At 51.0% G+C, this 23,771-nt stretch overlaps 1 protein-coding gene across 1 annotated transcript in view; it reads left to right on the plus strand.

Annotated features, from left to right (window-relative positions):
• LOC130402236 (chromodomain-helicase-DNA-binding protein 5-like) overlaps positions 1-9,450 on the plus strand; it is an 11,398-nt gene extending 1,948 nt beyond the window's left edge. The window contains exons 3-11 of the mRNA XM_056606378.1: positions 7-110; positions 426-515; positions 1,212-1,364; positions 1,883-1,991; positions 2,652-2,784; positions 4,161-4,356; positions 5,632-5,801; positions 7,929-8,045; positions 9,322-9,450. Of these exons, the coding sequence (XP_056462353.1) occupies positions 7-110; positions 426-515; positions 1,212-1,364; positions 1,883-1,991; positions 2,652-2,784; positions 4,161-4,356; positions 5,632-5,801; positions 7,929-8,045; positions 9,322-9,450 (1,201 nt within the window). The remainder of the gene's footprint in view (positions 1-6; positions 111-425; positions 516-1,211; positions 1,365-1,882; positions 1,992-2,651; positions 2,785-4,160; positions 4,357-5,631; positions 5,802-7,928; positions 8,046-9,321) is intronic.
• The last annotated feature ends 14,321 nt before the right edge of the window (positions 9,451-23,771 follow it).

Here is a 23,771-nt window from a genome sequence, read left to right on the forward strand (position 1 = left end):
GAGGAGGGCCGGGTCGCCCGCCCCCACCAAGGGAGAGTCGTCCAGCAGCCAATCAAAAGAGCCGACGGCCAAGGCCTCAGACCCGCCCTCCAATGAGAGCGCAGCTGAAGGTGGTTGTGGTGTGACCTCACTGCTAGAGAGTCTTACACCAATCATATTGCTGCTATTTTCATTGTTACTAACATTTCACTAGATTGTAATTTTCTATGTTAATTATAATCTTGTGAAAACGTTTATTAGTCTGACCGGCATCTCCTTTTTTAACTTGTGAATCTATTTATCAACATTTGTATCTCTTTTTTGAACGGACATTTATAGGTTTGTCTGCCACAAGCTGTGGCAGACACAGCTTCTGTCTGAGATGTAATAAGGTCTCATGCTATCAGTTCTTATCTTAATGAAATCCTTCTGCTGCCCTTTCCCAGTGGACCCCTGTCAGGAAACGCCAGAGAAGTCCTCAGAGAAGGGAGAGAGTGAACCCGTATCCAAGACCGACGATAAGGAACACAAGCCAGGTAAACAGACCGGTCGTCTGCAGCGTTCCTCTCCTTAATGTCAAGCAAATGTTGAGTTTAACACACACAAATACATGCAAATATATACAAATAATATGCAAACCATTATCCAAGTCATCCGATGTGAATGGCGTGGTTCCCTAGGCTGCCCAGAGAGGAGCAGCTCTGTGTAGCCTCAACACAGGGAGCATGGAGGTCATACCAACCACACTGTGAATGGGACGGCTCCCTGGGAACCCAACAAAGACATTCTGTTGTCCACACACTAGTCTACACACTGCTGGTTTGGGAACTTAATGTTGAGATGGATCCCTCAGGCTGTGTGGAGCTAAATGACCGTATGTGGTGTGTGTCAACTATGTAGAATGTGTAGAGTATTTCAAATATTAATCTCTGATCCAGCATTCCTACTGGTCTGGACCGGACACCGACCAGTGCAGGGGGCAGTGGGGCCTTGGTACAGAGATCAGGCTTTCTGAGTGTATTTTACAGTGGCCAGGCTGATTTTTGTGAGACTAGTAGAATATGAATACAGTAATGCCACTGCCTTGATACTTTGTTTTATTTTGTGATTTTGAAGTTACAGTCAGTGGGCCTCCGAGGTTAAAGGTCCACATGAATATTATTTTTAAAACCTCAACCTCTGGCCTGTTTTTATTCTCTCTCTCTCTCTGCCCGTCTCTCCCTCGTCTTCAGCCGCTGCGGTCGAGGTGAAGAGCGAGGAGGTGGTGTCCGAGGGACGGCTGAACGGAGAGAAGGACCCCCCCGAGGAGACAGAGGAGAGGAAGGAGGACAGGAACGGCTTCAAGACCAGATTCATGTTCAACATCGCCGACGGAGGCTTCACGGGTACGGAGCTGTTAGCGTTACTAACACTGAGTGAACCCAGCAGCACCAACACGCATTACACGCTGTCCTCTGGGGACAGAACCACGCCACTGGGCGTGGGTAAACACATCGTGGGTGACCCTATGAACGAATGAGGACAACCTCGAAGGATGACAAACTAAAAAAGAATTATTAATCCTGAAAGTATACTTTTTTTTTTGTCAAAGAAGGTATTACATTTTCCAGTGGCTTTCCGGCCGCTTGAGTATTGCATTGTGGGCAATTAATCTGCAGTAAGAGGTTTAAAGGCTTACACAGCGCTACATAAGTGACGGTTGTTCAAGACGCTGAACAACGTGACGCATAAATCAGTCTGACGTTTTATAGTTAGAATTAAAGACGCAGGGCTCTCCTCTCCCTTCTGCCTGGCCACAAACTTAATTTCCAACCGACTACATCAACTATTGTTGTAGTATAACTTAACGTCCCCAACATGGAGGAATAAAAGGGGAATAACTTAAACCTGGTCCGCTTCCCAGAACTCCACACTCTGTGGCAGACCGAGGAGCGAGCCGCCCTGTCCTCCGGAAAGATCTACGACATCTGGCACCGTCGCCATGACTACTGGCTGCTGGCTGGCATCGTCACGTATCCTTCCCCCGACACAAAAGAACCCCGAGGGAGGGTCCAGGGAGCGGACGGTTCTCCTCTGCCCTTAAATCAAGTGGGGCTTCACTCCCGGGGTCCTTTGCTCTCCATTAAGCTCTCAGGGCTCTTCAGGAGCCTTCAGGGGACCCCCCCCCACTGTAACCCCCCCCAGGGGGGGAGACATCAGCTCTGGACACCAGAGGGGTCTCCTGTCCAGGGTGGGCTGTAGTCGGTGTCTGGTGGTTGAGGCGCAGTTTGGTGTCTGCAACAGGTGACATTAATGAGTGGGTAGAACCAGTGGGTGAAATGGTATAATAAGATGAAGACAATCCCGAAATGAAAAGGCAGTCTAGGTTGAAAACATAAAGAGTAGAGAAGGTGAAAACTAAAGCTTAGCAGCATTATTATTATTTTGAAGCCACTCTTATTTTATATCTATAAAGGCACTAGCGATGTAGTTCAGCCATTACAGCCATGCTGTTTGAGCCAACGTAATCCGAGGGCCCCAGTGGTCCGATCACGTGCCGGTTGTACGTGATGTAAGAGCCCATGAGCTGGGTTCCCGATCCATATCCGAAGCCCCAGAGCTGGGGCCGGGGGGGTGGTGGGTCCCCTGGGCGGCCCTGGTGTTAGTGGTCCTTGACGGGAGCTGTGAACCAGACACGGCTACGCGCGCTGGCAGGACATCCAGAACGACCCTCGCTACGCCATCCTCAACGAGCCCTTCAAGACGGAGATGCACAAGGGCAACTACCTGGAGATGAAGAACAAGTTCCTGGCCCGGCGCTTCAAGGTCTGTGGGGGGGGGGGCCTGAGTGTTATAATAAAGTAATGACTGTAATTAAAGTGAGTGAATGATGTTAACAGTGTGAGATGGAAACACAGCTTACCCTCTGCTTCTCTGTTGCTCTCTCCTCTTCGGTTTTACCCTCTCCTCTCTTCTTCTATCCTTTACTCCTTTTCATTGTCTTTTCCCCGTCCTTTCTTCCCCCTTTTCCCCTACTTCACTCTCCCCTCCCCCCTTTCCTCTCCTCTCCCCTGTTCCTTCTCTCCCCCCTTTCCTCTCCTCTCCCCTCTTCCTTCTCTCCCCCCTTTCCTCTCCTCTCCCCTCTTCCTTCTCTCCCCCCTTTCCTCTCCTCTCCCCTCTTCCTTCTCTCCCCCCTTTCCTCTCCTCTCCCCTGTTCCTTCTCCGTCGCTCCATCCCTCTCCTCTCTGGCCCCCGTTACGTTCCTCTCTTTCACCCCTCTGTCTCTCCTCCTCCTCATCATCTCACCCCTCCTCCTCGTGGTCTCTCCTGGTCTCTCCCCTGGTCCCCCCTGTCTCCCTGGTCTCTCCCTGTCTCCCCTGTCTCCCCTGTCTCCCCTGTCTCCTCTGTCTCCCCTGGTCTCTCCTGGTCTCTCCCCTGGTCTCCCCTGGTCCCCCCTGTCTCCCTGGTCGCTCCCTGTCTCCCCTGTCTCCCCCTGTCTCCTCTGTCTCCCCTGGTCTCCCCTGTCTCCTCTGTCTCCCCTGGTCTCTCCTGTTCTCCCCCTTTCCTCCCTGTCCTCCCTGTCTCCCCTGGTCTCTCCCTGTCTCTCCTGTCCTCCCTGTCTCCCCTGTCCTCCCCCTGTCTCTCCTGTCCTCCCTGTCTCCCCTGTCTCTCCTGGTCTCTCCCTGTCTCCCCTGTCTCTTCTGGTCTCTCCTGGTCTCTCCCCTGTCCTCTCCCGGTCTCCCCTGGTCCCCCCTCTCTCCCCCTGGTCTCTCCTGGTCTCTCCCTGTCTCCCCCTGGTCTCCCCTGGTCTCTCCGTGTCCCCCCTGGTCTCTCCGTGTCCCCCCTGGTCCCCCCTGTCTCTCCTGGTCCCCCCTGGTCTCTCCCTGTCTCCCCCTGTCTCCCCTGTCTCCCCCTGGTCTCTCCTGGTCTTCCCTGTCTCCCCTGGTCTCTCCCCTGTCTCCCCTGGTCTCCCCTGGTCCCCCATGTCCCCCCTGGTCCCCCCTGTCTTCCTTGTCCCCCCTCTCTCCCCTGTCCCCCCTGTCTCTCCTGGTCTCCCCTGTCTCCCCTGGTCTCTCCCCTGTCTCCCCTGGTCCCCCCTGTCTCCCCTGTCCCCCCTGTCTCTCCTGTCCTCCCTGTCTCTCCTGGTCTCTCCCCTGTCTCCCCCTGGTCTCTCCTGGTCCCCCCTGGTCTCTCCCCCCCAGCTCCTGGAGCAGGCCCTGGTGATCGAGGAGCAGCTGCGGCGGGCGGCCTACCTCAACATGAGCCAGGACCCGGGCCACCCGGCCGTGGCGCTCAACGCCCGCTTCAGCGAGGTGGAGTGTCTGGCCGAGGCCCACCAGCACCTCAGCAAGGAGTCGCTGGCCGGGAACAAGCCCGCCAACGCAGTGCTGCACAAAGGTAGGGGGGGGGAGGGGGGAGGGGAGGGGAGGGGGGAGGAGGGGAGGGGAGTGGGGAGAGGAGGAGGGGAGGGGAGAGGAGGAGGGGAGGGGAAGGGGGGTGAGGAGTGGAGGGGAGGGGAGGAGGGGTAGGGGGGGGAGGAGAGGAAGGGAAGGGGGGAGGAGAGGGGAGGGGAGGAGAGGAGAGGGGAGAGGGGGAGGGGAGGGGAGAGGAGGGGAAGGGGGGGAGGAGACGAGAGGAGAGGGGAGGGTAGGGGAGAGGAGGAGGGGAGGGGAGGGGAAGGGGAGGAGGGGAGGGGAGGAGAGGAGGGGAAGGGGAGGAGTAGACGAGAGGAGAGGGGAGGGTACAGGAGGGTGGAGGAGGGGAGGGGTGAGGACGGGAGGAGAGGAGAGGAGAGGAGGGGAAGGGGGGGAGGAGGGGAGAGAAGAGGTGAGGAGGGGAGAGGAGGGGGAGAGCAGGGGAGGGAGTGGTTTGGATGGGAGAGGTAGGGGGAGGAGTGGGGAGGAGAGAGGAGGGGAGGGGGCAGGAGAGGAGAGGAGAGGGGAGGAGGGGAGAGGAGAGGAGAGGAGGGGGGAGGAGAAGAGGGTTGAGGAGGGGAGGGGTGAGGAGGGGAGGGGGGAGGGGTGAGGAGGGGAGGGGTGAGGAGGGGAGGGGGGAGGAGGAGAGGGGTGAGGAGGGGAGGGTTGAGGGGGGGAGGGGGGAGGAGGAGAGGGGTGGGTAGGAGCAGGAGCGAAAAGGGGAGAGAGGGACTCAAAAGACAATTAGAGAAATTAAAAGTGAAACGAGGAGAGGTGAGTTAGGGTGAGAGAGAAGGGAAAGAAGGGGTGAGGGTTGAGGGGAGAGGGAAAGGGGATTACTGACAGAAAATGCAGGACTTTGATTCATTCTCTCCCTGTGTCTCTCTTGTGTTTGTGTGCTTGTGTGTTTGTCCTTTGTATCCATGGGCACCGTTGTGTGTTCTGTGTTCCTCCTTGTGTGTTCCGTGTTGCGTGTCTGTCTCTGTGTGTTCCCTGTCTGTGTTGCGTTGCGTGTTGTGCGTTGCGTGTTGTGCGTTGCGTGTTGTGCGTTGCGTGTTGTGCGTTGCGTGGTGTGCGTTGCATGGTGTGCGTTGCGTGGTGTGCGTTGCGTGTTGTGCGTTGCGTGTTGTGCGTTGCGTGTTGTGCGTTGCGTGTTGTGCGTTGCGTGGTGTGCGTTGCGTGGTGTGCGTTGCGTGTTGTGCGTTGGGTGTTGTGCGTTGTGTGTTGTGCGTTGCGTGTTGCTCCCCCCTCCCCCCAGTGCTGAACCAGCTGGAGGAGCTGCTGAGTGACATGAAGGCGGACGTGACCCGGCTGCCCAACATGCTGTCCCGGATCCCCCCGGTGTCGGCCCGCCTGCAGATGTCCGAGAGGAGCATCCTGAGCCGGCTCACCAACCGGGGCGGCGAGGCGCCCCCCCCCCCGCCGCAGGTCCAGGGCAGCCACGTACTGCAGGATAGTCTCGCTGTAGTCCTTAGTGTGTCGGACCTTCATTCAGGAGGGCTCTGGGTGGCTGTAGTCTTTAGTGTGTCGGACCTTCATTCAGGAGGGCTCTGGGTGGCTGTAGTCCTTAGTGTGTCGGACCTTCATTCAGGAGGGCTCTGGGTGGCTGTAGTCCTTAGTGTGTTGGACCTTCATTCAGGAGGGCTCTAGGTGGCTGTAGTCCTTAGTGTGTCGGACCTTCATTCAGGAGGGCTCTGGGTGGCTGTAGTCTTTAGTGTGTCGGACCTTCATTCAGGAGGGCTCTGGGTGGCTGTAGTCCTCAGTGTGCCGGACCTTCATTCAGGAGGGCTCTAGGTGGCTGTAGTCCTTAGTGTGTCGGACCTTCATTCAGGAGGGCTCTGGGTGGCTGTAGTCCTTGGTCTGTCAGACCTTAATTCAGGAGGGCTCTGGGTGGCTGTAGTCCTTTGTGTGTCGGACCTTCATTCAGGAGGGCTCTGGGTGGCTGTAGTCCTTAGTGTGTCGGACCTTCATTCAGGAGGGCTCTGGGTGGCTGTAGTCCTTAGTGTGTCGGACCTTCATTCAGGAGGGCTCTGGGTGGCTTTAGTCCTTAGTGTGTCGGACCTTCATTCAGGAGGGCTCTGGGTGGCTGTAGTCTTTAGTGTGTCGGACCTTCATTCAGGAGGGCTCTGGGTGGCTGTAGTCTTTAGTGTGTCGGACCTTCATTCAGGAGGGCTCTGGGTGGCTGTAGTCCTTAGTGTGTCGGACCTTCATTCTGGAGGGCTCTGGGTGCCTGCCCGGGGGTAACCCCTTCCTGTTCGGGATCGGCATGACTCTGAATATCACTCCAGGTCACTTTGGATAAAAGTGTCAGCACGATAACTAAATAGTGGACTTAATAAGACTTAATAATCGTTTTTTATAGCTACAGTCTCAAAGTATACAGTCCCATTCTAATGACAACCCATAACCCTCACCCAAAGAAATATAAAAATTATTCCCCAAGACCCATTGGGTTAGAGAAGGACCCTCCAGAGGGAACAGATCTCCCATTATGGTATGGCAGGGTGTGCAGGTGCTGACTGGGTCGGGGCCAACACTGTCCGGTACCCCGGTCACTGGATAGTATCCAATATAATATAATGAAGAATCTGTCCATTAAAACAATCATTATACAAAGGGGTGGTTAGACCCAGTTTGTAGCTCATTGAGTAGTAAGTTCTTGCTTTTTTATTTGAACCTCACTTTTTGTCTATGCTGTGAAGAACCATATGATTTATATTGCTTAGAAAAGGACATTGAGACTCCTCTGTTGTTGTCTGGAAACCGGCTTTCCAATGTCCACCCACCCCCACCGCCCAAAGTAATCTGATTACAAGACTGTGGGATAAACAGTAACGTCTTGTGTAAATCTGGACTACAGGACTACAGATTGTCTATTAGTTTAACTAACTAGAAACACTAGGCAACACGCTGGTAGAAGGAACTGTTAAGTGAACAAAGTCCTCCATTTCCATCTCAAAGGGTTCAGTCAGCTCCCGTTTCCGTCTCCCCTACTCCTGCTCGCTTCGTTTCCTTTCTGTTATCCAGTCAAATGCCAACCTTGTCCAGCAGTCCATTTGAACACGCATTCTGACCCCTCTCCCTTGGTTGCTATGCCAAAGCTCGCTGGGAATAAAGGAGCTAGCAGCCGCTAGTTAGAAGCAGCTTGCGACATTCTCTTTTGCTTTTCTCATGTTTCTCTTATATTTTATTGTTTCTTCAACTTTGCCCCTGAACTGAAGTCATGTTGACCTTGGCTCGGTTCAGAGCCGTGGCCTCACTTCTACAATAACACTGAACTATGTGATAGAATGACCCATTGCAGCATTGTTTAGTGAAACACTAGACCGGCCTGGAGTGTGAAGTGACATCACCCGCCAGCGCACCCACACAAGAGGTCTGCTTTGATTACAGTTTGGATAATTCAAAGCAGAGAAAAACAAGATCCCTTTCTCAGTTAGGATGCGCGTCACTACTCGCTGGCCTGCTGCTGCTGCTGTTGCGTTGCCATGGAGCCCTCCAGATGTGGTGTCCAGGGGGATATCCTGATGTGTTTTCTGGTGTGTCCACACACAGGCCTTCGCTCAGGGCGCGTTCGGCTGCTCCCAGATGTACGGCGGTGGCTTCGGAGGCTTCAGGGGGCCGGGGGGCCAGTCCATCGTCAACTACAGTCAGATGCCCCTCGGGCCCTACGTCAGTGGTAAGAGATCAGGTCCAGAGGTCCATAGGTCCAGAGGTCCAGAGGTCCAGAGGTCCAGAGGTCCATAGGTCCATAGATCCATAGGTCCATAGGTCCAGAGGTCCATAGGTCCATAGATCCATAGATCCAGAGGTCCAGAGGTCCAGAGGTCCAGAGGTCCAGAGGTCCAGAGGTCCAGAGGTCCATAGGTCCAGAAGTCCATAGGTCCAGAGGTCCAGAGGTCCATAGGTCCATGATCCATAGATCCAGAGGTCCATAGATCCATAGATCCAGAGGTCCATAGATCCAGATGTCCAGAGGTCCATAGGTCCAGATATCCATAGGTCCATAGATCCAGAGGTCCAGAGGTCCATATGTCCATAGGTCCATAGATCCAGAGATCCATAGGTCCATAGGTCCATAGATCCATCGATCCAGAGGTCCATAGATCCAGAGGTCCATAGATCCATAGGTCCATAGGTCCATAGATCGATAGATCCAGAGGTCCATAGATCCATAGATCCATGGGTCCAGAGGTCCAGAGGTCCAGAGGTCCAGAGGTCCATAGATCCATAGGTCCAGAGGTCCATAGGTCCATAGATCCATAGATCCAGAGGTCCAGCGGTCCATAGGTCCAGAGGTCAATAGGTCCATAGGTCCATAGATCCAGAGGTCCAGAGGTCCATAGGTCCATAGATCCAGAGGTCCAGAGGTCCAGCGGTCCATAGGTCCAGAGGTCCAGAGGTCCATAGGTCCATAGGTCCATAGATCCATAGGTCCAGAGGTCCATAGATCCATAGGTCCAGAGGTCCATAGGTCCAGAGGTCCATAGGTCCAGAGGTCCAGAGGTCCATAGATCCAGAGGTCCAGAGGTCCATAGGTCCAGAGGTCCAGAGGTCCAGAGGTCCATAGATCCATAGGTCCAGAGGTCCAGAGGTCCAGAGGTCCATAGATCCAGAGGTCCAGAGGTCCAGAGGTCCATAGATCCAGAGGTCCATAGATCCAGAGGTCCAGAGGTCCAGAGGTCCATAGATCCAGAGGTCCATGATCCATAGGTCCAGAGGTCCAGAGGTCCATAGATCCAGAGGTCCAGAGGTCCATAGGTCCAGAGGTCCAGAGGTCCATAGGTCCATAGATCCATAGATCCAGAGGTCCAGAGGTCCATAGATCCAGAGGTCCAGAGGTCCATAGATCCGGGCCTCCTCACAGTCTGTGTCCCTTACAGCCATGGCGAGGATGTGATTGGTTGATATATGGAACATATCCCCTCTGCCCCCCCCCGCTCTGCAGTGTCCACCAACGGCCCCCCGCCCCCCCCCCGGCCACCTGGACAAGAAGACCCTGGACTCCCTGAGGGACGCGGCCACGCCCGACCTCAAGCAGCCCAAGACCAGCGACGTCATCTGCATCGAGGACTAGTCCAGCTCAGCCCCCCCCCCCTGCTCCTACCCGGTCCCCCACCTCAGACCAGACCCTCCCTGGAACCCTGACGTCTGGATGGGTCACAGAAGTCCAATCAGCCCCCTCCCCTCTCTCTCCTCCCCCCTCCTCTCTCTCCTCCCCCCCCCCCTCTCTCTCTCTCTCTCTCTCTCTCTCTCTCTACCGCTCTCTACCGCTCTCTCTCTCCCCCTCTCTCTCCCTCTCCCCCCCCCCTCTCTCTCCCCCCCCCCCCCTCTCTCCCCCCCCCCCCCCTCTCTCTCTCTCTCAACCCCACCTCCACAAGGTGACTCTTTTCGACGACTGTACAGAAGTTGCAGATGTATTGATCTCTATGTATTAACAATTGCACCTTTATCTTTTAACAAAGCTCTGGAAGAAGTACTTCAAAAAGGGTTCAATTTACTTATTTTCCTCCTCCTCCTCCATATTTTCCTCTTGGAGCCGGTGGGTTAAAGGGTGGGAGGGGGGGGGGGGGGGGGGGGGGTGACATGGCGGGGCGTCTCGTCTGCCCAGGGCGATGGCGGGAGGTTTCTAGGCCGTATCAACGAGCGGAGACGGACCCAGAACCAGAACCGGAGGGACTGTTGACACTGGGCGGTCCTCTAACCGAGTGTGTTCCGCTCCCCCGCCCCCTGACCGTCCTCTCTGTGTGCGTCCATCTGCTTTCCTCACTGAACACTGTGCGCTGCTAGTGGACTCATGGGAGAACGGGAGGGGCCTCAGACTGAAGGCTTATCAACCACAGGTCAAACACTGGAAAAAAGGAAAGATTGTCTTTTTTTTTCTTTCTTTTTTTAAACGGTGAATCATTGGTGGGAATTTAAAAAAAGAAAAGAAAGCCTGTTTTGTGGTTCATGTCGTGGCCAGTTAGCGAAGTGTTTGCTTTGACAGTATTAAAACGACTTGTGTTATTGTGAAGAAGTAAGCTGTACCTACTCTGCCTCAGTACAGACTGCCCCCTGTTGGTGACGTGGTGCGCTGCACTCTTTATCAGGACTGCAGAGAAAAGGACTGCAGCACCCCCCCCCCCCCCCCCGCCTGGTACTGTACATAGTCAAAGAGACTGCTCTTTATTTTACCTCACACAGGTGTATCTATAGTGAAAATAAGTATACCGTACATGCTAAGGTGAAATCAAAATGGCAGGGTAAGGTGTTTAGGTGGAGGGAATATGCAGAGGAATATAGAGGGGATGTTTAATGATTTTTAATACATAAAGAAACACATACAAAGGGACTTAGTATTTCTGTGTATGGAACAATGATGTTAGTGTTTTTATTTCAACATTCACGAGCAGGAGACGGGAAGAGATTCCAATGTCATCTCCTGCAGTGGAAGTGTTGGGTGGAGAGGTTATATGCAAAGGTTTTAATTTTTTCAGAGCACCGTTTAATGACGGGAAACTGACTGAGAGAATTAGCTCTTTTTGACACTATGTCACCTTACTGCTTGTGTGCGTCCTGATTTGAGCAGTTTGCTTATCTCTATTTAAAAGGTAAACCCTGAAGCTATTGGAACAGCTCTCCAGTGTATTTATTGATCCACAGACATTCTAAAGCAGTTGGAGAAGCAACAGGTTGTGATATGTTCATATGATTTGTTACTGTTGAATCTCTAAACTATTTCCTTTCTGTTAAGCCATATTGGCGTTTGAGGCGATACAAACAGGTGTCACCCTGGTTGTTATCACACAACTGTTTGGAAGGAGGGCCGATAACCAGCTTTGTGACTCGTGCTGTGTGTTAAAACACTCAAGTCTCCCAGAATCCATTGCAGCGCTGATTGGACAGCAGGTGGAAGCTAACTTACATTCTGGTTAATTTGATGTGCTGCTGTAGCTGCCCTTTAAGTGAAATGGCCTTCTATACAATTCTGCCTATGTATTTACTTTTCTAAATGTATTCTTATGTTTTTTAATGTTCTGGAGTCTGTGTGAAACAATCTGGATTGTGCAGCTTGTAATATTTTCCCCAAAGATCATTATTATTGATTATTATGATTGTTATTATTGCTACAGCAATTATTTGATTGTTCTGAAACGGCTTGGTTGTGATTGGATTGTACAAAAATGATCTTGTGAAGGGAATACCTATGTTGCTCTACTCTAATTTAAGTAACTATTCTGAGATGTCTGTCGATTCCGTTTTCTGTAATATTTGCCTTATATGCTTCTGTTTCTTTGCCTAGCGTTTCTGAAGCAACATTAAGTCTGAGATTTCAGTCTTTATTTCCCAAAAATGTACGAAGCTTTTACTAAACACCACCTTTCAGAGCTATTCGTTGTTAAAGTCAGCTAATGATGTTTTACCCATAGTTTCGTAAACTTAGCCCTCACAGAATCGATTGACAGCAAGAGACATGTAAATATTTCAGAGATTTTTTCTGCAACGTCATCATCTCACCTCAGCGAATCAGGCGAGCTCAGCCCGCTGGGTGTTTGCAGGGGTCGTGTTGCCATGGAAACGTGCCCATCAATCAGATCCTTGTCCGTTGCCCCTCAGAAGATGACCTTGTGCTTACGTGGAAAAACTGAAACACAAAAACACACACACACACACACTCAATCAAACACACACACACGCACACACGCGAACCGCGCTCGAGTCAAATGCAATCAAACTGAAGTCAGTATGAATGTACCGTCTCTTAGGAAAATAAAGATGGCTTCGGTTTAATACTACTATAAATATGTTAATGAGTTATGTACATGCTTATAAACAAGGCGTCGAGAGAAGACGAGCCTGGTGCGGCGTGCGGGCCCTTCGGTGCAGCCAATCGCGCAGCATGTGACGCGCTTGTATAAAATGGTTCACTTTGGCAGAGCAGGTGGTCCCACTTTGTGGTTGCAATTTACAGACGACCGACTCTAAAGCAGTGTCACACGGTGCTGTTTACTGGTATTTGTGCTGTATAGCAAATTGAATGAACAAGTGGAGTTGTCATCTTTTAATTTGTATTCTGTGTATTTGTTTAATGTGTTTTAATAAATCTTCTTGACAACAGAAACATTGGTGTGACGTAATCGAAGACGGCAGTGCAAGTCATGGCGGGAAGGCTCTTGCTGTTGTGACACACATTTGAACACGAACAGCGTGTTAATTAATCTAATTAGTTGACTTTGGATTTAATGCGCGCAGTCTGACCTGGCCAGATAAGCCCGGGCTATAGCTTCGAGGAGGACCGCACACTTCATGGAACCAGATTTAACCCCTATAAATGAATATACACCTATTAGATTGACCTACTTCGGGTCAAAAGTAAATGAGGCAAACATGCGCTCTTTGTTTGATATCAGATGACGATAGATTTACAATCCCAGCGATTGAAACGTCCAAGGGTCGTGTGCTTGTGTGTGTGCCCATAAATCAAATAAAAAAACGCTCTTTCAAACTTCAGCAGAAACAATTAAATCCCCAAAACGGTCGCCAACGGTAAACTTCAACCTCTTTAGACCCACTCTGGGCATCAGTTATTCCCTAATACCTTTAGTCCAGCCTATGTGTCTAAATAGTCTGTCGTGATTGGTGCAAAAACCGGCCAAACGCTTCCCATTGGCCACCCGGTGTACTCTGGCTCTCGGTGATTGGCCGGCTGTGTCTGAGAACCCTTCGTCTCTTTGTGTCGCTGCTGCTGCTGTCTGGGAGCCGCGAGGGGTCTGAGAAAGGGGGAGAGGGCGTGAGGCCACGAACAGACAGAAAGACACCGAAGGGAGAGGGGGGGGGGACCGACCTAAAGAGAAACGGAGGGGGTGAGAACAAGGCAGAGGGGGGGAGAGAGAGAGAGCGAGGGAGGGAGAGACTGACAATGCAAAGGGGTGTTAACTCATCTAGGGCAGCAAGTGCACTCGGAGGCGCGAGGGAGAAGTTGTGGGAAAGTAAATAGTGCGCGAGGCAGGAGGATTCCACTCGGGCTCGTGCCACTTGCTGCCCTCGCGCGGGAGAGAGAGAGAGAGACCAGGGATGGGTCCGAGAGACACGGCCGCGTGACTCAAACCGGGAGGTTTATATGGTGAACGCGCCGGGATACGGAGACCCGCGAACAGGAATATTGGCCGAACCTGAAGGAATTACCCGCAAAGCACAAGGAGGTGAGAGGCGCGTATTGTTTTATCGCCCATAGGACTTTCCCCTCTTCCGGTACCCCCCTCCTCTCTCTGTTCTGTCTCCCCCTCCTCTCGCGCTCTCTCCTCCTCTGCATGTCCAGCGGGGCTAGCGTGCTAAAGACGGCCGCGTCGGGCCAGTGGTAACCGGACTACCGGGGGTGAGTCCGCTTCGTATTCGTCCCTCTGTCCCATCTGATTGCGACATCCTCCCAAGGCTGAGCGAGGATGGGGAGAGGAGAACTAGGGGGGAGAGAGGGAGAAGCTGATGCCAGGGTGGCCTCTCGCTTCAACACACACACCCACACATATACACAGTCACACCATGATGCACGGTTTAACCGGGGCCTGGACGTGAGGCGTTGTTATGATAGCGGCGGTTCCTGAGACGGACAGCAGGAAGGATGAAGGAGCACCGGGGACAGGCTATATTTATGACCGACTGTACACACTCCGCCCTGGGAAGACACGGCCCCGTCCACTGCCACCGCTCAGTCATGACGGTCCCTTCCTGGAGTAACAATAGCTTCTCCCGGGTAGGATTTCATGCTGTCTCATCCCTATAGCAGAGAGAATGGACATGGGGAGGGGGGGGGGGGGGGGGGCATCAGTCGGAGAGGAGGGGGTAACCGCGAGGGAGCCAGGGGACCCCAGATCATCTTATTTACATTTACCCAGGGGACTCCCCCCCCCCCCCCCCCCCTCCCCTCCCCTCCCCAATACTCGCCGGATGTCCCAGAGCTTAATTTGAAAGAAACTGTAGAACGCATTGTGTGGCGATTTCTTTTTCTCCCTCTTTACTTTTGTGAGGCTCGGTTCAGAGCGTTCAATAGACATTAACACCCCATGCATGTCCGTGGCTCACAGCGGTGCAGCCCCTGCTCACAAAGACCCCACTATTAATGGAACAACCCACCACCCGTTTATTTTGACACCCATGAAGTTCGATGTACGAGTCGAACTTTTTGTGTGTCGACAAAAATGGGTGGTGTGTGAATACACGTCTACAGTGTGCATCTAGACTTTAGACGCTCTTTTTGCTGCAGTGGTGCACATGCACAAACATGCAGCAGTAACAGCAGCTTGGCTTTTTTAGGTCAAATTTAAAGTGAGTCATGATATACGAGTCCCACCTCCAGCACGGCTGGGTCCCGGAGGAGCTGTACTTACACATAGCTACATGCTGCAGTCAGAGGGGAATGTTAATCGACTGGCTGGGGTGGAGTTCAGAGGGAATACTGGCTGGTGACAATACTGTTGTGTGTTCCTCAGTTGATGTATCAGGATTTGTTTAGTGTGTTTAGTGTGTTTAGTGTGTGTGTGTGTGTGTGTGTGTGTGTGGTGTGTGTGTGTGTGTGTGTGTGTGTGTGTGTGTGTGTGTGTGTGTGTGTGTGTGTGTGTGTGTGTGTGTGTGTGTGTGTGTGTGTGTGTGTGTGTGTGTGTGTGTGTCGTCAATGTACTCTTGACAGTTGCTTGTGTGCTTCGTGGAATCTGTCTCCCGAATGAAAGCGTCTGTGCTGTGACTCTCAGGGGCCTGGTTGTGTATACAGCATGACTTTGATTTGGTGTTCAAAGAAGGTGTTCATAGAGTGCACGTTTACTGTCTCAATGGGTAACGTAAAATATTAACAATATCTTTATGCTTTAAAAATGACTTGTTACCAAACTATCCAAGTTTGATCATATTTAATACAGGCCCATTTCCCCATGTGAGGAACGACAAACATCCTGTTGAGATGTCTAGGTTCATAATGGTTGAGGCTGTCTCGTTTGGTGGCGATACCCAGGCTGATAGTGATCTCTCTAGGGGACACTGAGGGTACAGAAGGCAGGTTGTTAGTGGCCTGTGAATCTGAGGCGCAAGACTAGGTGATGGCAAAGGTTACAGGGCTGTGATTGGAGAAATACAGAACAGAGCGCCGTAAAACACAGCCGACAGGACGACCAAATGGTCTGTCGCCCTGGGTTACAGTTGGAAGCTAGTCCCAAAGCTTTCACTATATCTGTCTGTTGAATCAAACAACACTGCCATATTCCATATCTCGGATCGGAGGAGTCCCACAACCTAGCCGCAATTACTGTAACTGTCGTTTTCTCGTCAGAATAAACCCACCCATCCCCAGAGATACTCCGTCGCCCATGACAACAAGAGTCCAAGGGGGGTCATGGGAAATGCAGTTTCTATTTCTGGAAACTCAACTAAAAGTTTTCTTGGTAGAGTTTTCTTTCTCTATTGAAAATATATATTTTTTCCTATTGCACATATGTGCCTAACATTTTTGTGAAAGATAATTTAAACTTGAAGGCATTTGTTTGCACGGGCTTCCTCTACGTGACAGCGCGTACCCTACCCTGCCGCTCGGCCCTCCGCCGCGGTACCCTGTGGTATCGCCCGGGCCCTGATGGCAGTGGTCACCTTGGCCTTGCTGTGAACACAGATGGCGGGGGGGGGGTTCTGTGGCCCTGCTGCCACTGCCCTGACCTGGACAGATGCGACCGCTGCCTGGACATCTTCATCAACGTCCCCAGCAGCAAGGCGTCACTGCTGCCCTGGAGCATGCTCAAACGACCAGACGGGCCGTGCAGAGGGCACAGCGAGGGCAGACAGACGCCGGCCGAAGTAACGCACACCCCCGTGTGTCAGAGTAGTGGAGGGACTGTGGAGGGATACCGGGGGACGGAGGGGAGAGCACCGTGACCTTTCATTGCTGAAATATCGACTGAGTTATCCCCTTGGTGGGTGTGTGTGTTTGCATAGTAATGAGATATCACAATCTCACCCTTTTGCAAGATTACTTTAGATTAAACCTTATTGTTGCCTGCACACTACAGCACAAGTAGTAGCTAGTGATACGCAGTTAGCGGCCAACCAAGCCAGCATACGCTGAAGGTATTACAGGTTTATTAAGATATTTGGTAAGGTTATTATGTTGTCATTTCCCACTCAACGTTTTCCTACTCCACTGAGCCATGTCTGCGGCTGGGAACCTGAAGGTTGCTGGTTCGATCCCGGCTCCTCCTAGCTGAGTGTCGAGGTGTCCCTGAGCAGTCACTCACCCTGACTGGTCCCGACGAGCTGGCTGTCGCCCTGCGTTGTTGACTACATCGTCAGTGTGTGAATGTGTGATTTGATGGAATGGTTGTAAGTCGCTTTGGATAAAAGCATTTGTCTGTGCGACCGACAAAACTCCAAGGTAAAAGTGTGAACCTCTAGTTTCCCCTGGGACCTACCGGGCTGGTTGTTACCGTGGCCGGCAGCGACCGGCTCCTTGGGACAGCGGCGGGGGTTTGGTTGCCACCTTCCGCTATGGGAGGGACCTCGAGCTGGGATGCCATCAAAGATCACCGTGGTGGGAGAACTGCGGTCAGGGCCAGCTGCTGTGCCCTGCCATTGTCTATTGATGCCAGCGTCCTATGGCTGTGAAGTTAGCCTGTGGACAAACGAAGGCCATTGTAAATCATTAGCTGGCAGAACATCGGCTTGGGATCCAGCAGACTCCGGGGTATACTCTGCTCGCTATGTGAAGCATTGGATGTTTGCTGTGACTCGATCTGTGGGATCCTTTTGTTTATGTTACGGTCACTGAGACTTTCATTAGCTAGTGTTTAGTGTTTCAAGCCAGCCTTCGTTATAAAGGATGCGTATCCTTAATCATATTGATATCTGTTGTACTGAATGCTACAGCAAACACATGGGCTGTTTCTGCTTTGTTGACACATCATGTTGGATGTTTTGTTGACAGAGAAATGGCCTGTTATCCACCGTTGTTACCTCACCTCTCTACAATGAACAGCTTGTCCTCGTCCAACAGTAGACAGGGGTTTGATCAAGTACAGATATATTCTGAGTTTGGAACAGAGCAGGACTCTGAAGTAACAAGTATTGGATCTTGACTATTAAATGGTATATATGGGTATTAATCACTGTACCAAGCTTACGGGTGACTGCATTGCATTGTGGGGTATGTAGTCATCTTGACTCTTGTCTTAATCATCTCTCAGTGCGACTCAGTCTCTTCCCGTCTGCGGTTGAGGTCCCCTCGGGGGTGAGTCGGGTGACTCCCTCGACGCCCTTAACGTTAGGGTTAGGGTTATAATCTGTTCTGCTGTGATGCTGCCAGGATGACAGCTCCACCAGAGCTGCTTTCATCTGAACTGAAGCTGTTTCTTATTTACACTCTCGGCACAGTTGGTGTCACTGCACCTTGTAGTGAAGGCCGAAAGATATAATGGGAGTCATTGAGCGTGATTTAAAAAAACCAATGACGATGAAGGAACAATGCCAAAGGCCCATACAAGGAGAAGCAGTTGATTCCAGAATATGAGAGGAAGACGTTTCGTCTTGGTTTAACTCTGCGTTCCCTCCTCTAGCTGTACGATGCTGGACACTGTGGAGGTCGGTATGTCACACAGACACACAAATAAGAATCAGTGCAGCGGCACAGCTGTGAGTTGGGGATGGCTGGGAGCTGTGTTGAAATGAGTCAGTGTGTACGCCTCAGAACTGGTTCTACGATGACATCATCGCTGTCACTTAGCCTGTGTGTGTGTGTGTGTGTGTGTGTGTGTGTGTGTGTGTGTGTGAATGTGTCCTGGTATCTTTTTGTCCGTCTCTGTGTGTTTGCGGGGAGATTAAACAGCAAACTACCGGTAAAATAGAAAACAAAGAAGACCCAAGGGCGATTTGGAGTAGCCCTTTTTCTGAATGGAAAATGGGGATAGGGTGAAGAATAGAGGAGGAAACCAAATCTTCCAACCCCACGCCCTGTCCCTGACCTACATAAAGCCCAGCAGACTGCCTCCTAAAGGGGTGCAGGGGGCCAAGCTGGGTTTGGTTATGTTTTTTGGATGCTGTAAGCGTACTGCAGAATGGTGTTGTTGGGGACACGCACGCAAACACACACTCGCACGCACGCACACACACACACACACACAGCAGTGTTATTTCAGTTGTGTTTTGAATCAGGTTCATTGTTTATTGTATTCCCAGATTTATTTCAGTTTCATCTTCAGGGTTTCTTTGTTATATATTATATTATTGTTTATTTTGCCTTTTTTAGTAGGTGTTTCCATTCATGTATTTACTACCGGTAATTCAAACGTATTCAAACTATTGAACCATTATACTCAGATACCAATATAATAACAAAACCTTATTCTTATATCATGAACACTTTTTGGAATAATAATTACTGCATAGAATTCATATCCTGCCCTATCTTGTATCGTGTAGAAGACATGAACCCAAATACTCATAGATACGTTTTTCATTTAATAGGGTTAGGGTTAGCCCTGACTCTTTCGTTGGGCAGGTTTTAACAGGCTGCAACCATTTCCAACAGAGTTAGGAGCGACTTTGTCCTGAGAAAACATCCCAATGTCTAAAGCACATATGAGAAAGGTGTGCATCCTGTCTCTGAGTCCAGGTGACCGCTGTATTCACAACAGGAGCATTTGTTTCACCAATGCTCAGGATTTCTTGTTTTAAAATGTACGAAAGCAAACTGAAACTGTTTGGATTTCTATTTAGTTTCAAAGTCCTGTTCAGTTTCAGTTAACTACAATCACACTGGTGTGAATGTAAGCACACAATCACGCACACGCGTACGTAAAACACCGCAATCACACTGAAGAGTATCTACACGCACACACCCCCCGCACACGCAGACACAGACGTGAACAAACCCACAGACACACTCTGCTGAACGGCTGTCATGGGCTGAACACAGTAACTTCTCAGCTCCAGTTCCCTGCTCAACGTGACTCGCTCGGCTCCTCCCTCCCAGGACCGATGGCGTTGGCTCGGCCGTAGGCGATATGACATCATCCGTCTCTTGGAGGATCTGAGGCCTCGGTCCGCTCACTGAGTGATGGCTCTGATTGGTCCACTAGGAGCTGAGCGTTTTTCCAGATTAGTTATCGTGGTTTATAACAATCCATTATGCCCGGCCCGCTGGCTGCCCGAGCCGGCCCCGAGCCGGCCCCGAAGCCGGCCCCGAGCCGGCCCCGAGCCGGCCCCGAGGCAGGCCCTCCTCCATGCAGACGGCCTTCCTGGGAGGCACCACTGGGCTGTGCCTCCTGACTGCTGGCCTACGGGCCTACGGGCTACGGGCCAGCCAGCCTCGCTGTGACGGAGGCAGGAACAATGCCTTTGTGATTTGCTCTCCGGCTCTCCCGCCACAGAGCAGGCATTGTGGATTGTAGTGCACCGGGTGGGTGTGTGATAGGGGTGTTGGTGGGTGGAACGGAGAAGAGAACGGGTCTGTTGTCAACTCGTCAGGGGGGGGGGTCGGTCTGTCCAGCGGGAGGGGTTCCACCCATCTGACAGTGGTAACCCAGAGGCCTGGAAAAAAATAAAAATTAATAATAATGAAAAACAAAACAAGAGAAAACCAGAGCAGCTCTAGGGCCCGTTCAAATTGGAGTGACTAGGCTTAGTGACGATGGTTATCCATGCAACAATCACAAGCATCAGTGCATTCCATCAGCCTTGTTCACGTTACAGGTTTATCCTTCAGTGTGATATATGTCCAGCAACTATCCCATGCTTATCCTTGTTTATAGTAGTCAGCTTATTAAGCATGTGTTCATATGAGGCTGTTTTTATCATGGCGTTGGCCCATTCTTTTAAACCCTGGAGTTGTAGGTGTTTTCCAGTGTTTAAGAATCGTCCTTGCAGCCACTGTAATGCCAACCATGATGACAGAAAACTCTTTACTTGACATGTTAAGTCTTGGAGAGACTGGTAGTTTTCTTCCGGCCCATTTGCCAAGGTACTCCAAAACAAATCTCTAAAAGGGCTGAATAGATGGGCATTACCAACAGTAATACTGTGTGTGATAAGGCGCCAGCTTCTTTTCTGACATTGGAGCAGACTCTTTCATTATTGTTCCGCTCGTCCGAGCCGAACTGTTCTGTGCTTCAAGCTACGGCCAGCTTGGAGAAACCAGACAGAGGAAGCTCGGATTTGAACGTTTCCAACTGTGACCATCCCAGCCCTCTTCAGGCCTCCCTCTAAGGCCACTGCTTTGGACACATGCTAGCTTCAGCAGTGGGTCTGTCTGGCCTCGTGGTCCTGGGCAATGACGTGGACACTAGGCAAATGGAGCGCAGGTAGATAGATAGACGGGTAGGTAGATAGATAGACAGGTAGGTAGATGGATGGTCAGGTAGGTAGATGGATGGTCAGGTAGGTAGGTAGACAGGTAGAAAGAGCAAAAAATAAAATGCATCATATTCAGTTTGTATTGGGTTTGACACCCACATGTCCGCACACTACCTGTAGGCCCGTACATGTTGCATCCTTGCTTTCCCCCAACCAGCTCCTTAAGGACGTGTTCTCACTCTCAAGTCATTAAGGTAAAGGTGCTAAAGGCCTAAAATACTAAAAGATAATTATCACCCGTTCTCCTTGAGAGGCCCCCTGTTTAGGGCCCCTGGAAGGTCTCCAAAGCCCGTTCACCTCCCCCACTCCTCAGCGCTGGCCTCCATCCAGAGCTCTGTGTCCGCAGGGCGGGCCGTAAAACAACACGTAATGGGGCTCGGCAGATCCAGCCGACGTCCTAACCATCACGCTCGTGTCCAGGTGAAGGATAAGAGCCGCTGGCTTGAGTTGAGAGGTCTGTGAGGGCCCCGACTGGAGAGGCAGGGGAGGGCGCGCTGCTTTATGAAGCCGCTTCCTCCAGCCTCCTGGAGGGGCCCCCGGCATCGGAAGCGTTTGAGCGGCTAATAGAAATGCAAAGCAGATGCTGTACTGTGTGATGGGTGGTTTGGATCGGCTGCCTCTGTCTGGGCGGGTGGGGGGGGGGACCCTCTTCCTCGCTCTGAGGGGTGCAGGGGTGGAAGGAGATCGCTCTATAGGAGCTAGTCGTTTATTTTTGCCTACTTTTTTAGCTTTTAGTGTTGTTTCAAAGTTAACTCTTTTCCTCAAGGAGCAATTAAGAGGCCACTCTGAAGGAAGACAACATGTTACATATTAACAACTCACAATAAGTACATGTGTCAGAAGAAAGAGAAACAATATATATCGGTACAGTAAACCATGTCCCAGACACTAACAATCACTAGGTTAACCCATTCCCCGGACACAACAGCGATAGCCACGATAAGATGCTACATGATGCTAATACTATTTTTAAGTGCAAGGATGTACAACATACATAAGTGCGTACATAAAGTTCCAGGACGCGCCACAACAACACAATTCAAGTCAATAAAATAGTCAAAAGGCTGACCAGGATAACCCTATAATCATAATGTCCAATGTGTGCCCAGACAAAAGTTCGTAGTTCAATATTATAGGTTTGCTTCAGGTTTTCTGGGGTGCCGGTCAGTACACAGCCTGAAAGCGATAAGAGTGGTAAAGTCAAGTCTAGTCAACAATCAACCCCCACAGAACGAGGTAGAACATCTGCTGCATGTACGGGAATAATGCCATCAATAAAGGTCTTGTTAAACAACTATTGACCTTACTCACTCTGTTTTTGAGGCGTGGGCGATGTCAAACTCTCCCCTGGCCTTTCGTGGCAACGCCTTCTCTTTAATTGTGCCGAGACAGACAAAGCGCGGCTCATTACCGACTGCTCGATCAGCTGTGATCGCCCGCCGACTGCACTTATTTTCTCGATGAAACGTTGGAGAATATTGAGCGATGAAACGTTAAGGAGATAATTGAGGCCTCTGATGTTGCAGCACCATGATTCCCATCAGATTAAAACGGGTGTATAGCCAATCTTGCATTAATCTGCCGCAAAGCCTGCTCAGGCTCGGGCTAACCGCTCACTTAAAGCCATGTTCTTTCTGTTGTGAGCCCGCATGGTCCCACATCACCATCCCGCGCTCTCTCTCATCTCTCCTCTCGCTCTCTCTTCCTCTCGTCCTCTCATCCGTTCCTCTCAGTCGTTCAATCTCATCTCTCTCTCTCCTCTCTCTCTCTCTTCATCTCCTCTCCTCTCTCATTCTCGCTCTCCTCGTCTCTCTCATCTCTCTCTCCTCTCTCTCGTCTCTCCGTCTCACTCGTCCTCTCCCCTCTCTCCATCTCTTCCTCTCCCTGCTCCCGTCTCTCCTCTCTCTTCTCTCTCCTCTCTCAATCTCCTGGCATCTCTCATCTCTCATCGCCTCTCTCGATCTCTGAATGTGGGAGGGGCTGAGGTTTGCCTACCTTGCAATATGTCACAAATTTTATATTGTAAATATTTCTTATTATATTCATCTTAAGACAAAATTGTATCCTTTGTACTTTGTTGCACTGGGGTCAGGAGACTAAACGCAATTTCCATTCTATATTTCTTTTTAGATTATATATTTGGCTAATTGACAGTAAAGCTGACTTTGACTTTTGACCTTATATCACGAGTCGGCGGTGGTCATTCCAGACCCGTATGTTATTGTTGTGATTCCCATTCGATCTCTTGTGTACAGTGGGGTGGGGTCCCAGTAGTTTTAGCACCCACTGCACTCACGACATACCGGGCTGGCTTCAGGCTCCCGAAGGCCTTCCAGAGCGTGCATGTTTCTCCCTGTGTCCCCAGACAGTGTCCCTCCACACCCCAAATTCAGCCACAACGACCCGTCCTGCCAATCTAGCAGCGAGTCCCTTTCCTCCCGTGTATGTAGCTTGTCCTCTTGTATGCTAGTGTCCGTGTTTACAGGCTTGCTTGTTTTTTTTGTAGGCGTTTCTTATGTAGGCATGGTTTCTATTTTGACTAACCCAATTTCTTGTGCTTTTTACGATCGGCTAGTACAACACACAGCATTCTTATACTTAAGGACAGTGCTGACTCTGTGCCTTGTTGACTGGGGTTGATGTTTTGTAAACAGAGAGTTGATGTGTTTTTGCTGACCAGAAGAGACGCCCCCGTAAGCGTTCACCTTCTCTTTCCCATCAGCCCACATCAGTTAAATCACAAGGAGGGAAACGTCGAAGGCAAATGGAACTCTCACTAACTCCTTATTTACCTGAATGTTTGAATGATGTCTATATCTGAACCCAACTGTCCTCCCCACTTCCTCCCCCACTAGAGGGAGTACTGTAGGGTAGTCTAGTGGGTTAAGGGTGTTGAATCCCAGACAAAAGGTTCTGGGCTCAAACCCACTCCACCAACTACCCTTAACTGCCCCCTTAATTAAATTCATCTAAAAGGAACGAGTCCCTTTGGATAAATAACGAGCCCCTTTCAATCCCTCGTTGATAATAATGAAT

The sequence above is a fragment of the Gadus chalcogrammus genome, chromosome 13 (assembly GCF_026213295.1).
Source record: "Gadus chalcogrammus isolate NIFS_2021 chromosome 13, NIFS_Gcha_1.0, whole genome shotgun sequence".
Classification (NCBI taxonomy): Eukaryota; Metazoa; Chordata; class Actinopteri; order Gadiformes; family Gadidae; genus Gadus; species Gadus chalcogrammus.